Consider the following 22564-nt stretch of genomic DNA (forward strand, 5'->3'; position numbering starts at 1 on the left):
CACCTGTCCACAACCTCCCTTCAGGTAGTTGTAGAGAGCAATAAGGTCTCCCCTGAGCCTCCTCTTCTCCAGGCCAAAACTATGCACTCTTCTCAGTTTCCTTATGCACCATTCTCACTAGCTCCAGAGGAAAGCATCAGATAATTCAGTTAATGAATCTGGCAAAACATGAGGCAGCAAAAAAGAACTAGTACTTTGTCAGGTTAGTGAACTGGATTGCTCACAGAAATAACTGGTAAGTGTCAGAGTGAGTGTCAGCACTGTGCAGCTAAATGAAGGGTGGGGGCAGAGCAACACTTTCACTTTCATGTGCTGGTGAGTGAGAATAATCTTGTTTGCTTAGTTATAAAATGGCTACTATTGTCTGATAACACTGGCACACAGCAAGATGGAACTCTCTATTCTAAAGGCCTTGCATGTCTCATGGATTCCTTACTTTCTTGCTCAAGCAACAAGCAGTGCAAACAAAGATTTGCCTGCCCCGGAACCTGCATCCATGACAACATAGAATCAGTCAGGGTGGGAAGGGACCACAAGCATCATCTAGTTCCAACCCCCCTGCCATGGGCAGGGACACCCCACACTACATCAGCCTGGCCACAGCCTCATCCAGCCTGCTCTTATCTCCAGGTACGGGGCCTCAACCACCTCCCTGGACAACCCATTCCAGGGCTTCACCACTCTCATGGGGAAGAACTTCCTCCTCACCTCCAGCCTCAATCTCCCCACCTCCAGCTTCATTCCATTCCCCTTAGTCCTATCACTACCTGAGATCCTGAGCAGTCCCTCCCCAGCCTTCCTGTAGGCCCCCTTCAGATACTGGAAGGCCACAATGAGGTCACCTGGGAGCCTTCTCTTCTGCAGACTGAACAGCCCCAACTCCTTCAGTCTGTCCTCACAGGAGAGGTGCTCCAGCCCTCTGCTCATCCTCGTGGCCCTTCTCTGGACACCTTCCAGCACCTCCAGATCCCTCTTGGAATAGGGGCTCCAGAACTGGAGGCAGTACTCCAGGTGGGGTCTCATCAGAGCTGATTAGAGGGGTAGAATCACCTCCCTTGACCTGCTGGCCACACTTCTCTTGATGCAGCCCAGGATCTGATTGGCTTTCTGGGCCTAAAGAATATGTATTAGCAACAATAATAGACAACACTAAAACATATCCAAAAATACATTACTTGTTTGCTTGTTTGATGAGCTTGCACTGGTATGGTGGCCATTTTGGACCCCATGTGTTGTTTTCTTTGCACCAGATTTAAGACAAGCTTTCGTTTCTTCATAAGCAAAGATGATAATAGCTATAGAAGAGTCTCTCTTAGAATTTCTTACTGCAGCTGACCACCAAATAATCAGCATCTCAGTACAAAAATATGTAGATGCTCTATTCTTGGTGTTTGAAGTAGGTGGCTGTATTGACTAAGCACATCTTTCATGTGATGGAAGAAGTCCAAAGGAAAGGACTCACGACTCAGAAAGTACCTATAATGACTACCCAGAGAGGTGGTGGAGTCTCTTTCCCTGGAGACTTTCAAAACTCACTTGGATGCCACCCTGCTAAGCCTGCTGTAGGTGAATCTAAGGTCCCTTCCAACCCCTAACACTCTGTGGCTTTTTCATAGTAACCAGAGACTGCACATTTCATTTTACTGTGTGTAATACCAGAAGGTTCTCTAGAGTAGGACTAGAAGAGAAAGGTACAAAGACACTAAGAAAAGGACTTCAATTTCACAGCCCCTCTTCATCCGAGTGCATTTGCCTGATGCAAGTACAGTCCAGGTAGAGTGGAATCAAGCAATGATCTGAGCAATGATCAAAGGTATGTGAGCTAAGAGCAAGTTTCAACAAGGGAAATAGATCCTCAGAAAGGAAACAAAATTTCCTGCTTAGGACAAAGGGAAAGAATGACTAGATGGCACAGCCATTTTTTCAAGAGTGTGGTTTTGCCTTTCATTTGCAGATTTTTTTAGCTCATGCTGGTTCTAGGGAGATACTCTTTCATTGATGATATGCAGCACACTCATTCTGTGGGCTGAAGCATGGCCGTCCCTACCAGGATCAAGTACCCAGGAGTCACCAGTGTAGGTAAAACCTACATTGTTTGAAGCTCCCTGAGAATCCCACAGAGACTGCTGGGATCAGTAGAGCATGGCAACAGCAATTCCCATTGCTGTAGAAGCTGTAGCAGTTGCATCTAAAGCAGCCTGAAAAGAAATCTAGAAGACAAATTGACTGTCATACCAAAATGAACTTTCATTTATCTCTGTGCTCTAATGGCAGCTTATGAATAATATACCCTATTTCAGGCCCATTTAGCATAGTCAATTTTGGCACTGCTGCTGGATCATTTGAAATGATCACCTGAAGGTGTAATGTTGAACATTAATTCACCACACAGAGGTACACGCTCCATTTTCTTTGGAAATGTCTTATCTTGGGAGACCTGATAACTTGTGACCAACAGAAACACCAACACTTTGCCTATCGCTTGCGAAAGACAAGGAAGCAACAACAGCATTATGCAACTTACAACTGGCCACAGGAAACCTTGCTATAAATCATTACATGAATGACAGCATCCCAAACATAGATTCTGTATCGCTATGTCTATAGAATGGAATGGACTAGACCAGGTTGGAAGAGACCTTCAAGATCATTATGTCCAACCTATCACCCAACACCATCTAATCAACTAAGCCCTGGCACCAAGCATCCCATCAAGTCTGCTCCTAAACACCTCAAGTGATGGCTACTCCATTGCCCAGCACAATGGAGTATGATTCACAGCAGGGCCTATTGGTGCTACCAATAAAGAAACAAATAAACAATTGGCTGCATTTCTCTGATGGTAGCCAAGCAGTCTGCACTTTCGCCCCAACCACAGCACTATTCAGAATCATAGAATCAATAAGGTTGGAAAAGAGCTCAGAGATCATCAAGTCCAACCTGCCACCCAACACCTCATGACTAACTAAACCATGGCACCAAGTGCCACATCCAATCCCCTCTTGAACACCTCCAGGGACAGTGACTCCACCACCTCCCTGGGCAGCACATTCCAATGGCCAAGTACTCTTCATGGGAAGAACTTTCTCCTCACCTTGAGCCAAAACCTCCCCTGGCACATCTTGAGACTGTGTTGTCTTTTCTGGTGCTGGTTGTCTGGAAGAAGAGACCAACCCCCACCTGGCTATAACCTCCCTTCAGGTAGTTGTAGAGAGCAATAAGGTCTCCCCTGAGCCTGCTCTTCTCCAGGCTAAACAACCCCAGCTCCCTCAGCCTCTCCTCATAGGGCTTGTAATGTTTCACTTTCTCCTCCAAGAAGGACTTAATTCTGCCCTAAAAATCACTTGTGTGCCACCACTCACTTGAAAAAGCTTTGACAGTATTTCATATGTAGATATATCTACAGTGAATGCCTAGCTGCATTGCAGCAATGAAATTATTTATTACTAGGCAACTTGCTCATTACCTCTCTGTAGTTCACATTTGCATACTGAAAAGTGTCTACTTTTTTCCTGCTGAAACTCCAGAATTAGTTCTGTTTTGTATTAATTAACATATGACATAACCACATGCCAAAAACTCAGCTCAAAAAACCCCCTTTCTTTGGACACCCTAAGGAGATAATGGTAATTCCTCAGCAGCACATCCAATTCCAGTCCACTGAGTACAGCAACGTGAAGTAGAAGATAACATAAAGCGCAAGCTTACCTGAGTTCTGGTAGGAGATGATTCACGCCACTGTGTAACCAATACAGAGCAACGGTGTAAATTCTGAATGAGAAAGGATACATTCGGATGGCTCCTGTTCTTGTTCCAATTGCCAGAATTTTCTGAACTGGATCAAAAGCTAAGGCAGTGGGTAGATAAGGGAAACCATGGCGAACCGTCTGAAACAGAACAAATGAGCAAAATAATTGAAATGTAAGCACAGGTAACAGGGCGGATGGGGTTTTTAAGCTTTGCATAGAGGAAGAGAATCTGTTCTATCCTTTGCTGAGGTTGCAGCATTTCATAGAATCATAGAATCAATAAGGTTGGAAAAGACCTCAGAGATCAGCAAGTCCAACCTGTCACCCAACACCTCATGACTACTGAACCATGGCTTCAAGTGCCACATCCAAATCCTTTTTGAACACTTGCAGGGATGGTGACTCCACCACCTCCCTGGACAGCACATTCCAATGGCTAACAACTCTTTCTGTAAAGAAATTTCTCCTCACCTCAAGTCTAAACTTCTGGTGCAGCTTGAGACTGTGTCCTCTTGCTCTGGTGCTGGTTGCCTGGGAGAAGAGACCAACCCCCTCCTGGCTACAACCTCTTTTCAGGTAGTTGTAGAGAGCAGTAAGGTCTTGCCTGAGCCTCCTCTTCTCCAGGTTAAACAACCCCAGCTCCCTCAGCCTCTCCTCACAGGGCTGTGCTCCAGACCTCTCCCCAGCCTCATTGCCCTTCTCTGGACACCTTCAAGTGTCTCAATGTCCTTCTTAAACTGAGGGGCGCAGAACTGGACTTTGTAAGATAACTTTTCCTGCCTTAGAATTATGTTGCTCACAAACTCTGCTGAAGCATTCAGGAGGTCCTACAGAACTTCAACAAAAGGCACTCCTTAATTGCTGACCTGCCCTTTTGAATACATGTCAGCTGATGGTTTCTACAGCTGTATCACTCCAACTCTTCCCTTACAGCTGGAAACACTTGAACTGATATTCCCGAGTGGTTCAAGAACAACCAAATGTATGTTTTCCAGCAAATAACCACTTCCTTAACAGAAATCTTACTCATCTGATATCTTAATTATTACTGATGTTGACATTACGGATACTGACATTAAAATAATGCATAATTATTAGTTTTTAGAGTGCAAAACTCCAGAAACATAAGCTACTTCATAGGGTGCTTGGTTGCATGGTTTAGTTGATTAGGTAGTGTTGGACATGATGATTTTGAAGGTCTCTTCCAACCTGGTTTATTCTATTCTATTCTACTTCAGTATGCTGTAGAAAATGTAACTCACTTTTTTTGGGAATAGAATGGAATGGAATGGAATGGAATGGAATGGAATGGAATGGAATGGAATGGAGTGGAGTGGAGTGGAATGGAGTGGAATGGAATGGAGTGGAATGGAATGGAATGGAGTGGAGTGGAGTGGAATGGAGTGGAATGGAATGGAATGGAATGAAATGGAATGGAATGGAATGGAGTGGAGTGGAGTGGAATGGAATGGAGTGGAATGGAATGGAATGGAATGGAGTGGAATGGAATGGAATGGAATGGAGTGGAGTGGAACGGAATGGAGTGGAGTGGAATGGAGTGGAATGGAATGGAGTGGAATGGAATGGAATGGAATGGAATGGAATGGAATGGAATTAATAAATCAAAGATACCCACAACCCTGTTTCTCCCTTTGTTTGCTTTGTGTTGGGGGAATACTTTTAAACTTTCTCTCATGATAGGGTTATTCAAATGTAATATATTTTCATTATTATTCTCACATGCAATTCGGGACTAGACTTGACATACTATAACAATGGGGTTACCTCTCATGTTCCAAACCCAGCAAGAATTACTGGGATTGTTTAACCTGGAGAAGAGGAGGCTCAGGGGAGACCTTATTGCTCTCTACAACTATCTGAAGGGAGGTTGTAGCCAGGAGGGGGTTGGTCTCTTCTGCCAGGCAACCAGCACCAGAACAAGAGGACACAGTCTCAAGGTGTGCCAGGGAAAGTTTAGGCTGGAAGTGAGGAGAAAGTTCTTCACTGAGAGAGTTGTTAGACACTGGAATGTGCTGCCCAGGGAGGTGGTGGAGTCACCATCCCTGGAGATGTTCAAGAGGGGATTGGATGTGGCATTTGATGCCATGGTCTAGTCATGAAGTCTGTGGTGACAGGTTGGACTCGATGATCTTTGAGGTCTCTTTGAACCTTTGTGATTCTGCGAATGTTTGGCCTAACTGCATTACTAATTTTCTAATATTTGAGATTTCTGTATTCTTTTGAATAAATGTCTTTTCCTGGCTAAAAACCCCCAAACAAACAAACCAAACCAAACCAAAACAAAATGAAGCAAAACAAAACAAACCACCTTATTGGTATATTCTATTCCATTCCATTCCATTCCATTCTACTCCATTCTCTTCCACTCTATTCTATTCTATTCTATTCTATTCTATTCTATTCTATTCTATTCTATTCTATTCTATTCTATTCTATTAATGAACTAGCTATATTTTTTTGGTTACCAGTTCTTACAAACCCTGTCTATAACAGAGGGTTTTCATTTCTAGCCATTCCAGTCACAGTAACTTTTCCCTGACGTTTAGCTGCGACTGGAGCTTTGGGTACTATTCTTTCAATCTAGAAATGCAAAGGTCAACATTCTTGAAGACCTATTTGCATTCAGCACCAGCCCAATTTCTGCAATCTCCAGTCAGACTTTTCAGCTGGAAATTGTAATTGGGTTCTGTTACTGAGACAACTTTATTTTACAGGTGCTGTGATGTACATTTTTTTAGGATCATAGATTAATAACAACATTTAACCTCCAGGATAGGCTCCAAAGGCTCATTTCTATTTTGCAGCCACTTGCCAAATCTGGGTATTTACTCTAATTCCAATCAGGAAGTTCTTGTGAATGCAAGGTTCTGCCATTGGTACAGTAACAATTAAATAAACAAAAATTCTTGAAGTCAATTGAGCATCCAAGTAAATGACAATTTTCTAGTAAAATATTTATATTTATTAGGATTCTAAATAAAGGACAAAACCAGCTTGGAAGAAGAGCCAAGCTATACTGTAGACAGTTAAGGCAAATAAAGATGTCTTTATGATTGAGATTTTGGCACCAGTTAAAGTAGGCTCAGAAGACATCTGAAAATTGAGCCTATTCAACAGAATCAGAGAATCAGTCAGGGTTGGAAGGGACCACAAGGATCATCTAGTTCCAACCCCCCTGCCATGGGCAGGGACACCCCACACTAGATCAGCCTGGCCACAGCCTCATCCAGCCTGCTCTTAAACACCTCCAGGGATGGGGCCTCAACCACCTCCCTGGACAACCCATTCCAGGGCTTCACCACTCTCATGGGGAAGAACTTCCTCCTCACCTCCAGCCTGAATCTCCCCACCTCCAGCTTCATTCCATTCCCCCTAGTCCTATCACTACCTCAGATCCTGAGAAGTCCTTCCCCAGCCTTCCTGTAGGCCCCCTTCAGATACTGGAAGGCCACAATGAGGTCACCTGGGAGCCTTCTCTTCTGCAGACTGAACAGCCCCAACTCCTTCAGTCTGTCCTCACAGGAGAGGTGCTCCAGCCCTCTGCTCATCCTCGTGGCCCTTCTCTGGACACCTTCCAGCACCTCCAGAGCCCTCTTGGAATAGGGGCTCCAGAACTGGAGGCAGTACTCCAGGTGGGGTCTCAACAGAACTGATTAGAGGGGCAGAATCACCTCCCTTGACCTGCTGGCCACACTTCTCCTGATGCAGAAGAGCAAGCTGTAACATCTCAGACCCCCAGACTCTTCTCCTCAGCTTTGGTCCAACAACCCTTGTCTTTCCAAAGACTGAGATAAATTGACATGAAAAGCATTTGAGGGATCTTTTTCAATCATGCATTGACACAGCCAGCGTGAGCATACGTGTAAGAATTATTAATGACTCTAGCTGGGCTTCTTTACAATATTTACTACTATAGATGAGGAAGAGGGGAAGGCCACAAAATTAACTTGATCCTAGAGTGACAAAAAAAGCATATTCCAACTTGAGTCATGTCTAATAGGAACAATATAAACCAAAGCTATAAATAGTGAGCAGAAAACACGAAAGTAAATCTCTCTTTTCCAAATTAAGCTGTCTCGGTAGCAGATAGAAGCAGGGGGAAAAAAGGTATCCCAAAACATCAGACTGAGATTAAAGAGATATAGAACCAACCCACCCTTAATGCTCTCTAAAAGAAGGTGACAGGCAGAAATAAAAAAAAAAAAGAAGAAAAAAAATAATAGAAAAGGCAGACAGCAGATGGAGCCAGGACTGCTTCATCCAGCCTTCTTTATGTCCCCTTTTCTGGCACGCTCTCTCTAGAGGCAGTCTGCGCTCCCTGGGACATGCAGTTCATGTGCAATATGTGAAATAATCTACTTGAAACAGAATTATCACAAATGCAGCTACAATTTCAGCATAAATCATCATCCCACTTTGTCATTTTCTTGTAAATTCTCTTTCAAATAACTTTCATTAACGTTAATCTTTACAGAAGCAATTTACCTAAATGAATATAGGGAATGGATTAGTTGGACTTGCTAGTACTCCACTAGTGAGTATTTTGATGCACTGCACAGAACACAATAAACTCTAAGATGCCATGGTATATTTCATTTGCAAAAACAAACCCAACCACACCACCACCACTACCACAAACAAACAAAAAAGTCCCAAACAACAAAACCAAACCAAAACCATAACACACTACTAGTAATATGCAATATCTGCCATCTTCCAGCATTACTCTTTTTCTTGTGTTCTATGGTAGTTTACATTAGACTGCAAAGACATATCTTTCCAAAGTGTTAGAATCGTAGAATCAATAAGGTTGGAAAAGACCTCAAAGATCATCAAGTCCGTCCTGTTACCCAACACCTCATGACTTCAAGTGCCACCAGGAGGGGGTTGGTCTCTTCTCCCAGGCAGCCACCACCAGAACAAGAGGACACCGTCTCAAACTGCGCCAGGGGAAGTTTAGGTTTGAGGTGAGGAGAAAGTTCTTCACAGAAAGAGTTGTTGGGCATTGGAGGTGGTGGAGTCACCATCCCTGGAGGTGTTGGAGTCACCATCCCTGGAGGTGTTCAAGAGGGGATCGGATGTGGCACTTGGTGTCATGGTTCATGGTCATGAGGTGTTGGGTGATGATCTTTGAGGTCTTATTGATACTATGATTCTATAATTCCATGGTTCCATGATCTTTATGTTGCTATATGAATATGATATCTCATGTTTACAGGCTGCTTTGTCTGGAATCACCTGTTGGTAAGACCATTCCTTGATCAGGTTAGATGGAAAGAGGACAAGATGTTGTTAAGTTTCCAACCTAAGCAAATTATACAGGAGGGACATACTTGTTATTAAATTTTCTTTTTTAAAAGAAGTATTTCTTGTAACAATTCCAGCTTGCCCAAAATTTTCCAAACTTTTAAACCCAAGCCATGGAATCCGTTTGGTTCTTAATCTATATTAGGAACCAGGGCTTCCGAACATGTTCACAGGATATTCTAATAACTCCCTGGGTCTTTTTGCTTCTTGAAACAAAAGCCACAGACTGGCAAGGCTGGCTGCTGTCCCCACTGACATGGTAAAATAAAGACTAACTGAGCACATAGATGAAGATCATTACAGAAGGCAGCAGAGTTTCTACAATGGGAAATCCCATTGTAATGGGCTGCCCAGGGAGGTGGTGGAGTCACCATCGCTGGAGGTATCACAGTATCGCCAAGGTTGGAAGAGACCTCAAGGATCATCGAGTCCAACCTGTCACCATAGACCTCATGACTAAACCATGGCACCAAGTGCCACGTCCAATCTCCTCTCGAACACCTCCAGGGATGGTGACTCCACACCTCCCTGGGCAGCACATTCCAATGACCAATGACTCTCTCAGTGAAGAACTTTCTCCTCACCTTGAGCCTAAATTTCCCCTGGCGCAGCTTGCAACTGTGTCCCCTTGTTCTGGTGCTGGTTGCCTGGGAGAAGAGACCAACCCTTCCCTGGCTACCTTTCAGGTAGTTGTAGAGGGTAATGAGGTCACCCCTGAGCCTCCTCTTCTCCAGATGTTTAGGGAGAGACTGGATGAGGCACTTGATGCCATGGTTTAGATGATTAGATGATTTAGATGGTGTTGGCTGATAGGTTGGACTCAATGCTCTCCAAAGGTCTTTTCCAACCTGGTCTATTCTATTCTATTCTATTCTATTCTATTCTATTCTATTCTATTCTATTCTATTCTATTCCATTCTACCCTATCCTATCCTATCCTATCCTATCCTATCCTATCCTATCCTATCCTATCCTATCCTCTAACTCTATGAAGCTGTCACCATGCATGTAAATAAAATGGGATTTTCCAAGAGCATTCCAAATAACATTCCACAGCAATGCCATTAATGAAACAAAGTTATTGTAGGACTGAAGAAAAGATTTTCTGTGGACTGAAAGCTGGTTAGACAACAGAAAGCAAAGAACAGGCAGGGTATTCCATGGATGATGACTGGTTGGGGAAATGTTATTCATAATTTTTTCTAGATCATTTAAGATACTGAACACTGAAATGTCCAAGTCCATAGCTGATAGTTCATGGTTCTTTCGGATAGTGAAATTCAGCACCGGTGGTGATCAACTTCTGAAAGACCTCGTTAGCCTGAATAAGTGGGCAAGAAGGTGAAAAATGAGCTTCAGTGTGGGTAGATGTAAAAGAGGAAAACTAAGAGAAAAATCCCCACTACCTTAATTAGGGTTGCACAACGCTGAATTTGGAAGTAGCATTTACAACTCAGAAAAGCGATTTTGTGGGCATGGTTGTCATTCCTCTCAAGTTTTTGGTTTAACATGCAGCAGCACTCCGCAAAAAGCCAAGTAATGTTGGACATCATGGGGAAGACTGATAAAAATAACAGAGGGTGTCATTTTGCTGCTATGTAAGAACATCTGTGAGTCCGTTACTTTAGTACAGTATGTAGCTCTTGTCTCCACAAGTGAAGAGGCAGTGAAGCCAGAGCTGACAGACGGGAGGCAACTAACGCTGAATGTGATGGACACAAGCCTTATCAGGAAAGACTAAAAGTGCTGCAACTTCATTTTGGAGAAGTGAAGGGTATTGGGGGGATATTGACTGAGATTGACATAATCAAGAGAGTAGGTAAACTAAATGTGGAACTGTTATTTGGGAAAACCATGGAGCCATTCAACACAAATCAAAGATGAGTTTACCACAACAACAAAAAAGAATACTTCCTTAGAGAGCAGCTAATGAACTTCTGAAACTTGCCACCATAGGAGGTTTTGAGTATCAGCAGGTTGAAAAAGGCATTAGACACATTTGTGAGCATTATCGATAAATGGATTCTAAAAAGACTGGCAAAAGATCTCCTCTCTGTCATCTCCAGTGAGGGTGGATGATGGGAGATTAGAAAAGGAAGGGACTGCAAAAAGTGATCTTACTACTCCCCCAAAATGATATATTCTATTGCCACTGTCAGAGACTGACTGCTGGGAGATATGGACCATTGGTTTGTCTCAGCAGGATATTTCTTATGAGCTTGTTATCTTCACCAGCAGCAGTGCATCTGAGAGAGGGAGGAAAAGGAGATCAGTATGGATGAAGACAAAAAAACCCAACGCAAACCAGCAGAGAAAAAACCATGGGAAATGTGAGCACACAAGGGAAAAAGAGAAATGTTACTGAATACAGGAGCAGGAAGGAAATATGTGCACAAGGAGCAATCACATTAGTAAAAGACTTTCATGATAATGACACACACAAAACTTTTTTTGCTATAGAAGAGCAGTCCTTGCAGCAATGGGCAAAGTTGGTTTGTCTTTTAATTTGTGTGTTAAAGACTTTACTTTGTTATAAAAGCTTGCTTAATAAGCTATGGCAGAATTTGGAGAAATTATTTGCCCTTGTGGTGGGTTAACGCCCATTCTGAAAACAGGGTGGAGGGCTTGCAAGTGCTTTGTCCTCCCTGCAGGGCATTTTCCCCCTGGGAAACTGAGTCTGTTCCACTCCCCTCTCCCTGCCCAGCTAGGGTATAAAAGGGAAGGCATTGCAGTCATTAGGCCTCCTTTTTGGCTCCTGCCTCTCCTGGATGAGAGCTACTGCAGCTGCCTTCCTGATCTTCTACCACATGGTTGGGCCTCATCCTTCTCCCTGCTGCCTCTGTGCCTCTTCAGAGAGAGACTGGTTTTGTATTCTTGTTTTTTTCCCCCCTCCCATCCATCCTTGCTCCTTGCCCTTGTGAACCTTACCTGTTACTGTTATATATATATATTGCTTAAAGAAAACTCCTCACCTCTCTGCTTCCAGGTTGACTCCAAATTATTGCTTGGTGCATTTGCTCCTTCCCTTTCCTTTTTTTTTTCCTCTCTGTTGGGAGGGAGGAGGGGGGAGCAGGGGAGAGATTCTCAGCCTTGCCCCAATCTGAGCTCTTAACTCCCAGTTAAGGCTCAAACCACCACAGTCCTGCATATGAAGCAGACTTCAAATACATCCTGAATGTTAACAGTTTAGTTTCACAAATATAATATGCTGATGATTATACTTCTATGAAAAAAAAAAAGAAATCAGAAATATATGTTGGAGTATTTGAAATTAACTGACCTTTTTATTGTCCATATTTGTACTGTGAACATGTGAATTATTTTTTTCCCCTGTGGAAGCAGCTTAATATTATTTAAAAATGTAAAAAAAATAAGGTTGTAAAAAAAATTATATAAAGTCTATATTTAATTTGTCCTTTTTTTCCACTCTGATGATTTTTACAAGCCTCCATGTAGACCACATGACTGTTTCTTGAAAGATGCTGGTTCTACCACATATCATCTATTTTAATTTCCTCATCTTGCTTTGCCCCTGAAAAGGAAAGTACATCCAAACCCATCTTTTAATTAAACCAATGAATAGAATAGAATAGAATAGGCCAGGTTGGAAGAGACCTTCAAGATCATCGCGTCCAACCTATCAACCAATCCAGCCCACCTAATCAACTAAACCATGGCACCAACCACCCCATCAAGTCTTCTCCTGAATACCCCCAATGATGGTGATTGTACCACCTCCCCAGGCAGCCCATTCCAATGGGCAATCACTCTCTCTGTGTAGAACTTCCTAACATCCAACCTAAACCTCCCCTGGTGCAGCCTGAGACTGAGTCCTCTTGTTCTGGTACTGGCTGCCTGGGAGAAGAGACCAACATCCAGAAATCTTGTAGTCCTCACTAAAGTTCCTTTTTTTCATACAAAATATCTCTGCACAGACCTTAGAGATTGGGTTTTCCACTGTCATCTTCAGTTCTGCAAACTGTATGTTAAAGACTACCAAATAAGGATGGGCCTATTTGCATATGATTCACATTGATACAAATAGCCAAGTTAAGTGAATCACAGGGGGGAAAAAATAAGGCTTTCTGAATTTCAAAAAGCATTCCTCTCATGCTTGAGCTTTGAAATACATTGTAGTGCATTTAACAAAAAAAACCAAAACCAAAATTAATATAATTCAGACAGAAAAATAAAAAAATCACAAATAAATAAAATCACATTGGTACTCAAACTGCATTATTACCAGTCTACAGCCCAGGTGAAGTTGGAAGGCAGCTCTGAAGACTACCTACTCCAACTCTCCCTGCTCAGAGTAAAGTAGTTGGATCTGAATCTTGTTTGATCTATTTAAATGAGTGTTGCTGGGGCCGAGCAACTGCTTGACAACTATTGCTGTCTACAACTACCTGAAGAGTGGTTGTAGCCAGGAGGGCGTTGGTCTCTTCTCCCAGGCAACCAGCACCAGAACAAGAGGACACAGTCTCAAGCTGCACCAGGGGAAGTTTAGGCTGGAGGTGAGGAGATAGTTCTTCAGTGATATAGTCATTAGCCGTTGGAATGTGCTGCCCAGGGAGGTGGTGGAGTCACCATCCCTGCAGGTGTTCAAGAGGGGATTGGATGTGGCACTTGGTGCCATGGTCTAGTGGGCATGAGGTCTTGGGCAACAGGTTGAACTTGATGATCTTTGAGGTCTTTTCCAACCTTGTTGATTTTATGATTCTATGATTGTATGATTCTATGATTCTAAGTACACCATCTTGCAACATCTACCCCAGCATTGAGCTACTGCATAGTAAGTTAGTAAAATAAGTTACAGCATAACATCTTATAGTCATCATCAAAAAGTATGGATTAATTTCTTTGGAGAAGTCTTTAGGTGAAGAGAATACATTGTATGCAAAATGATTTCACCTCTTCCCTTCCTGTTCTTTTTAGAGGAACTCTATCAAGATTGGGGGGGGGGGGGGGGGGGGGGAGAAGTAAGAAAAATACACACAAAAAAGGAAGAAAATCACTGAATCATTTTGGTTGGTAAAGAACTTTAAGATCACCAAGTCCAAGCATTATCTAACTCTGCCAAGGCCAGTGCTAAATCATGTCCTCAACAGCACATCTCTGAGTCTTTGAAACACCTCCAGGGATGGCAATTCAACCAGCCCCTGCTCCAGTTTTGAGCAGCCTCTCAGTCACAAAGTTTCTCCTGACATCCATCCTAAAACTTCCCTGGTACAACTTGAGGCCATTTCCTCCTGTCCTATCACTTGTTAGTAGGGAGAAGGGACCAACAATCACCTGTCTCCAGCCTCCTTTCAGGGAGTTGTAGAGAGCAAGAAGGTTTCCCCTCAGCCTCCTTTTCTCCAGACTAAACAACCCCAGTTCCCTCAGCTGCTCCTCACCAGACGTGTTCTCCAGACCCCTCCCCTGCTTCATTGCCATTCTCTGGACCCACTCCAGGACCTGAATGTCTTTCTTGTATTGAGGGCTGGAGAACACAATGGAAGACCAGCATTCATTGTTCAGTGAGTATGCTGTAATGGACTTCCTGCTCTTGCCATTCAAACCGGTGTGAAGAAACAGTGCATCAACCTGTAGAAAAATGCTACAGGCTATACTTGTCCTTGGCTTTAATATTAAATAATAAAATACACCCCAACTCTAAGCCACTTAGTTCAAAGCTCAATTTGGCCTACCTACTAAAGTTGTTATTGCATCCTTGACCCTATTGCTCTAGAGTTTGAGATAGTTTGGTTGAGAATGTAACCTCTCTGGTTTATGGCTATTCACGAGCATTGTAAAAACATTCAACACATCAGATAGCCCTGAAAAGAAAATGGTTTTGTCTTCACTCTGACTGTGAGTGCAGAATACAAGGTAATTTCATAACAGTAATGAGACATTTTTAAAAACACCTGATTTTATTAATGTTAAGCCAGACCAACAGAGCAATCACTAATACAAGTCTTCCCATTTGGGGAGTTTTCTGGAACTTTGCTTCTATAGGCTGCTAATATTCTGCTCTGTTACAGCTGGTTAAGGTCCCTGATCTGAAGGAGGTATTTTATTTTGGAGGTGGTGGAGTCACCATCATTGGGGGTGTTTAGGAGGAGACTTGATGGAGTGCTTGGTGCCATGGTTTAGTTGATTAGATGGTGTTGGATGATGGGTTGGACACGATGATCTTGAAGGTCTCTTCCAACCTGGTTTATCCTATCCTATCCTATCCTATCCTATCCTATCCTATCCTATCCTATCCTATCCTATCCTATCCTATCCTATCCTATCCTATCCTATCCTATCCTATCCTTATCCTACCCTATCCTATCCTATCCTATCCTATCCTATCCTATCCTATCCTATCCTATCCCATCCTATTCTATTCTATTCTATTCTATTCTATTCTATTCTATTCTATTCTATTCTATTCTATTCTATTCTATTCTATTCCTTTCCTATGCTATTCTATGCTATCCTATTCCTATCCTATCCTATCCTATCCTATCCTATCCTATCCTATCCTATCCTATCCTATCCTATCCTATCCTATCCTATCCTATCCTATCCTATCCTTATCCTATCCTATCCTATCCCATCCTATCTATTCTATTCTATTCTATTCTATTCTATTCTATTCTATTCTATTCTATTCTATTCTATTCTATTCTATTCTATTCCTTTCCTATGCTATTCTATGCTATCCTATTCCTATCCTATCCTATCCTATCCTATCCTATCCTATCCTATCCTATCCTTTTTTTTTCTTTTCTTTTTTTCTTTTCTTTTCTTTTCTTTTCTTTTCTTTTCTTTTCTTTTCTTTTCTTTTCTTTTCTTTTCTTTTCTTTTCTTTTCTTTTCTTTTCTTTTCTTTTCTTTTCTTTTCTTTTCTTTTCTTTTCTTTTCTTTTCTTTTCTTTTCTTTTCTTTTCTTTTCTTTTCTTTTCTTTTCTTTTCTTTTCTTTTCTTTTCTTTTCTTTTCTTTTCTTTTCTTTTCTTTTCTTTTCTTTTCTTATTTGTTGTTTCTGGAATACTTTAAATTAAAAATAAAATAGATTTTTAAAAAACCCCAACCAGCTGTAATGGGGAATTAAAACCATTTGTCAAGAAAAATTACATGCTGCTCTGATGGAAGAAAAATTTGCTACTATGACTAAGTTCTTGAAGGGTTGTTTTTGTTTGTTTTATTTTAAGCTATAGAAACATGGTGTTAAAACTCTGCTTTTATATCCTCTGTATTCCTCCTGTGTTCCTGGGAAAATCTTTCCTTTTGCAGCAGGATTTGGCACTCCTGTACACAAATGCTATTACCAGATTTCATAGCTAGCATTTGCAACATTGTAGACTAATTACTACTAATTCATAATTCATCTTGTCCTGCCTTCTTGCTGTATGCATGCTGTATGCAATGTAAAGACTCCTTTTCTTCTGTGGAACCGAGAATTGAATTTGGAGGTACCGGCCAGTATCTCATCTACGGTGAGGATATGTTCCAAATTAAATAGGAGGTATTTTGTGGCAGCTTTTTGCCCTCTAACAGCAGTGAAATCCAGATCACACACACACACATTAGTATCTTCTGCTGCATTGCCCATAAAGCTACCAAGGGCATAGCTCACAGACACAAATGAAGATACGATACCCAAAGATCCTAAGAATCAGATCACTGTTTACATAACCACATAGCATGTTCCTGCCTTTGCCTCATTCGGTGAGCGTTTAAAAATAGATGTAGGAGCAAACAACGAATAAAATGGAGGGGTTTGGACCCTGGACAATTAACTTTTATCCACAGCTATAACGGAATGGATCTGTAACACAGCTGATGCCGGACAGGTGTAACTGAAAGCACACATCTGTCCTTAAGGGATACCATAGATGCAATGGGATGAACAAAGCAGAAGTGAGCATTCATAATTTATTTAGCATGACCCTTTTTTGTTTTGGTGATGTCCAGTGGATAATGCAGAGGTTTTCCCACAAGAACAATTGCACACACAAACCAACATCTATTCTTCCTGTATTTTGTGTACAGTTGAAGTCAGGAGGTGATGGAGTACAGGAACATAACATAAGCAGGCAAAACAAGAAAATAGAAGTGTGTGATAAAGACCAGATTACCACACACATAGATGTAATTAAATACTAGCTGACTAAGAGACCTGACTCCTGGGTGTTTGACCTCACAGCATTCTTACACAGCAGATTGTTTTCATGAAATATAAGCAATCATTTTTAATGTGCTGGATTCAGACTCTGCAAAAAGAGCTGGTGCCACATACACCTGTATCTTCACATAAACCACCACATTCAGTAAGGCTGCTTTTGAATTTGTGCACTGATCAGCTCAAAGCCTTAATATTTAAGGGTCATGGTTATTTTTTTTTCAGTGCTGCACACAACTTAACTTCAAGGGAACCATAAAAAGTATATCTCATTGGACTTTGACCCTAGCTACAGGCAACAGCTTGTCTCTAGTATTTTTTTTAGTATTCATGATCTTCGTTGGTGATCTGTCAGGAATAGACACAGCACTGCACAGATAATATCTTATTACATTTAAGCATATTTACCAGCCATCTGTAGCTAACAATATTGCTTTCTGTCCTCTGCACAGATGCACATTACTTATACTTCCAATTGTACAGTCCTCTAATTTTCCCCTCACATACACTGTGACAAATTAATATATCCCATATAAGCTGCTTTTATAAACACTTGGTTTTAGAATAGCCAATAGACCACTGCATTCATTTAGCTTGGGGGATATTAGTTCACTTCTCAAGTGCTTCCCTTTCTCTCCTTGTGAAATGACTGCACTAATGCTAACATTTCACAGTATTTTCACACAGACCTCAAAAAGGGATTTTGGCATATACCATGCACCAGGGAGTATCAGATGCTTCAGAGTAAGAGTCAGATATGAGCAAACATTCATCTAAGTGAGAATGAGGTTCTGCCTTAGATTGAGTCCACCTCTGCTGAGGACAGCTGCGTGCTTTATGCAGTATATGTATTTCTACTTGGAAGAAGAAAAGGAAACAATCTTAAACGACTTACTGTTTTTACTCACAAGCCTCTCAGTAATTTCTCAGTCATTTCTTTGAAAAAATTATTCTCAGAAAATATTTCCTTTCAGAAATAAGTTGAAAAACAGATGCTTATACAACTGATGTTTCACAGAACAGCTCCAGGATCAAAACACTCCCTGAGAGATAGGCCAACCGAGCTGCATTTCCTCCATCCTCCCAGAAGAGATTCAAAATCAGTTTCCCCACTACCGTGGCAAGAACATTTCTTATTAACCAAGTGGTGGCACGAGCAGGAAATAGCAGTCAGGGGGATAAAAATGATGGCTCACAAGATAAAGGAGAGACAGTAAGAGAAGACTTGGGGATTGGAATTAACTTTGTGAGAAAAGCGCTCTATCTCAGGTATAAATTCAGTACAGTTCTCACAGAATGAGAGACAGCTTCACCACACCAGATTGCAGGAGTCTGGCCTCTGCAATGTAAAGTGAAGACACTGTATTCCTCAGTATGTTCCTTTCCCCCCACCACCATTTCCAAGATACCCAAGGATTTCACAGTCTCATCATTAGCTCAGGGAAAGAAGACTGAAGTTCAGTTATGACAGTCTGATATCTCAACACCTGCCTACTAAAAAGTGACTCCTGACCAAAGATGATATTAAGCTATCCTTAATATATACTTTCTGTGAAGAGGGACATTCTCTCTTTCTTGGGAGGAAAAAGTATATCCTGAATTTCAGTTCTCCATCCAAGGACTTCACATGATTAAGATTAATGAAATTAATCTCTGGATTTAAAAAAAGGCCAAAAAAACACAACCCCAAACACTTGAAATGGCACACAAACTTACATTAAATGGCTTACATTTTAGGTTGCCTTGTGCTGAGTCAGGAGGTGAACTTATGGGCCCCTTCCAATTCAGAAGACTCTGTAATTCTTATATTGATAACAATTCAAAATCCACCATAAAAAGCATTAAATTTAGAATACTCACAAACTAAAAAATAATCTATGGAACATGATTTGGTTCTCTTCTTGAAGGCATTCATTAAATTATCTTTTTCTGGCATGGGACTTTTGCTTCGCTCCATGCCCAGTGGAGTCTGGTCTGTCCTATGGATAAACCACAAGTAAAGAGTTGAAGACCTGTTATTGCCAAACTTGTCTGTTTGGCACAAAATAGGAATGCACAAGGTACAATTCAGATAGACAACTGCAGAAAGGAAATTCTCTCAAAGCCCTCATCACTTAGTTTCATAAATGATCAAGCCAAGGCCCATGAATTAAGCTGTTCACATGTGGCTGCTATTCCATTTTGGAAGCAGATGATACCCATTCTAGGTACAATTCACAGGTTCAGTGTGGAGCCACAACTCCATCTATAGTCATTTGAGAAAGAAGTGGAATTCAGAGCTGTTTTGACTATCTAAGGTGGACACAGAAGTGGACAGTATGAGTAACCAGCCTAAAGTCTACTCTGTAGTTGTGCACAATCCTTTCAACAGAATGTAAAAACAATGGGAAGCATGATGGAAGGGTGCAAGTGATACACAAACATTAAACATGATGGGGAAAGGAAATCTGATTCAAAGCAGGTCAGAATGAAGACTCAAAACCAGTGGACACTAAATAGTCTATCATATCACAGCAGGAGCAGGGAAAGGCAACAAGGGAAGGGCAACAAGGCTGGTGAGAGGCCTTGAGCACAAGTCCTATGAGGAGAGGCTGAGGGAGCTGGGGTTGCTTAGCCTGGAGAAGAGGAGGCTCAGGGGAGACCTTCTTGTTCTCTACAACTCCCTGAAGGGAGGTTGTAGCCAGGAAGGGGTTGGTCTCTTCTCTCTAGCAACCAGCACCAGAACAAGAGGACACAGTCTCAAGCTGCACCAGGGGAAGTTTAGGCTCGAGGTGAGGAGAAAATTCTTCCCAGAAAGAATAATTGGCCATTGGAATGTGCTGCCCAGGGAGGTGGTGGAGTCACCATCCCTGGAGGTGTTCAAGAGGGGATTGGATGTGGCACTTGGTGCCATGGTCTAGTCATGAGGTCTGTGGTGACAGGTTGGACTTGATGATCTTTGAGGTCTCTTCCAACCTTGGTGATACTGTGATATGGCATTCTCTATGTCTTGCTTCCTGTGGTGGGTTTGGAAGGGAGGAGGCTTCTCGGCCTTACCCTTCCAACTCGACTGCTGTCAGAGGGGCTCAATGTTACGGGCTGCCACACTTCCTCATCTATACAGCTGGAATAACCATCTCACAGAAATATGAATTATCTGTTCATTGATGTTTATAAAGCTTTCAAAATTACAGTGGTGAGAACTTGTGCTGGAAAAGTCCATGGGGAACTTAATATTCAGGTATGCCTCGAGTTCTAAGTATGCAAAGAAATACTGAGTGCTTTCCACTGAGCAAACACTATTCACATTACTAAATCTGACCAATAAATCATGTAATTAAAGGTTGTATAAATAAGCAAACTTAATTTCAGAAACCTGGAACTTCTGAGTGCTTTGTTTTGCAACCTTGAGTATTAAAATGGTTTTGAAGATGTAATTGCATGTGTTGGCCATGAAGGCCCTGCATTAATGTATTTGTATTTGAGTAACGGTCCAAAGTAACAGTGCCAGAACATAGTTATTCCAAAAAACAAAGCAGGGGAGTGCAGTTATACAACTGTAGGTAGCTTAAAACATTCAAGCTTCTTAAAACCCAAGCTTTTATGCCCTTTACATAGAATTACATAGAATAAACCAGGTTGGAAGAGACCTTCAAGATCATCGCGTCCAACCCATCAACCGATCCAACTCACCTAAACAACTAAGCCATGGCACCAAGCACCCCATCAAGTCTCCTCCTGAACACCTCCAATCATGGTGACTCCACCACCTTCTCAGACAGCCCATTCCAATGGGCAATCACTCTCTCTGTGCAGAACTTCTTCCTAACATCCAACCTAAACCTCCCCTGGTGCAGCCTGAGACTGTGTCCTCTTGTTCTGGTGCTGGCTGCCTGGGAGAAGAGACCAACCTCTGCCTGTCTGCAACCTCCCTTCAGGTAGTTGTAGAGAGTAATAAGGGTCACCCCTGAGTCTCCTCTTCTCCAGGCTAAACAACCCCAGCTCACTCAGCCTCTCCTCATAGGGCTTGTGTTCCAAACCCCTCACCAACTTTGTTGCCCTTCTCTGGACTCGTTCCAGCAAGTCAACCTCCTTCCTAAACTGAGGGACCCAGAACTGGACACAGTACTCGAGGTGTGGCCTAACCAGTGCAGTGTACAGGGGCACAATGACCTCCCTGCTCCTGCTGGCCACACTGTTCCTGATGCAGGCACTTTATCACTGATGAGTCCCACTTCTAATTAATACAGTTAAAAAAAAGAAAAATACATTATGTTTACCACACATTTAATAAATTTACTGTGTTCTGATTACAGAAGTGTCTCTTACAACTATCTAGTTTTAAACAGAACAGGGTTTTACACCTAACAGTAGATCCAAACTACTGTACATAGGGAAAAATCCTTCCAGAATTACCTTATTTACCATTTAAGTACCAAATGATCACTGAACACTTTCAAGTAAGAGTTAATAATTAATGTTAAATGGCTTTTCTCTGAAATGTAGCAATTCACACACATTTTGGTTTGTTGGGGTTTATTTTTACCCCCCCTTCCATGGCCTTACTAAGGAAACACAGATTAACAGCTCAAGCTAACGGACTGCTGTAGCTGTTACAGCTTATTACAAAGATTTAAGAATTATTCTCCCTCCTAACTCAAAATAGAACTATTGTGCTCCTGCAGAACTGTTCTTAAACTGCCACTCCACAAATGCAGCACCTCTCTATTACCACTGAACTGTAATGTCATGTTGCATCTACTCGACTGCTGTCAGAGGGGCTCAATGTTACGGGCTGCCAAAATAAAGCTATAAAGCCTGGGAATTAAAATTTAAGGCCACCTTGTAGGAAACATAGATAATTCAGGTACTTAAATCAGCTACTGCTTTGATGCATCTTGAGGGCCTGTTTTTACCAAAGCTAAGTAGGGTTAGGAAGGCACAACTCTAGTCAGCTGTGGGCTTCCATGCCAGTTTCAACAAAACCCTAAACCGCTCCTGGCCTTGGCTGGTTTGGTTTAAAGCCTGGGCAGAGCACATACCAAAACTAATGGCTATATTATCAACATGAACACCACAGCAAGATTCAAAGGAAGGTTGATTAGGCAAGAAGATTACCCAGTAATATTCTAGAAGACCACTTTTTTGAGGAGAGTACAAATCTCATGCTTTGGAGTTTAAAGGCATCAGCATTTGGGGAATAATTGTGTGAGGAGATGATGAATTCAGGCTTTCCTGAACCTCTTCTAGGGAATCCAGATGCTGCCTACAGCTAAAAAAAGCATACTGGACTAGATCATTTGTACATCTAGTCAAGTGAAACTGTTACTATACTCTTAACTGATGTCTTGATT

General features: G+C 41.9%; 1 protein-coding gene across 6 annotated transcripts in view; it reads right to left on the bottom strand.

Moving 5' to 3' along the window:
* The window catches only part of STXBP5L (syntaxin binding protein 5L), a 252640-nt gene that overhangs the window by 224968 nt on the left and 5108 nt on the right, over window positions 1-22564 (bottom strand). For all 6 annotated transcript variants that reach the window (XM_068165947.1, XM_068165952.1, XM_068165953.1 and 3 more), the window contains one exon: window positions 3790-3887. In XM_068165947.1, the coding sequence (XP_068022048.1) occupies window positions 3790-3887 (98 nt within the window). The remainder of the gene's footprint in view (window positions 1-3789; window positions 3888-22564) is intronic.

Source organism: Melanerpes formicivorus, unplaced genomic scaffold (genome assembly GCF_026170545.1).
Source record: "Melanerpes formicivorus ecotype bairdi unplaced genomic scaffold, bMelFor1.0.p_v2 SCAF_95, whole genome shotgun sequence".
In the NCBI taxonomy this organism is placed as follows: Eukaryota; Metazoa; Chordata; class Aves; order Piciformes; family Picidae; genus Melanerpes; species Melanerpes formicivorus.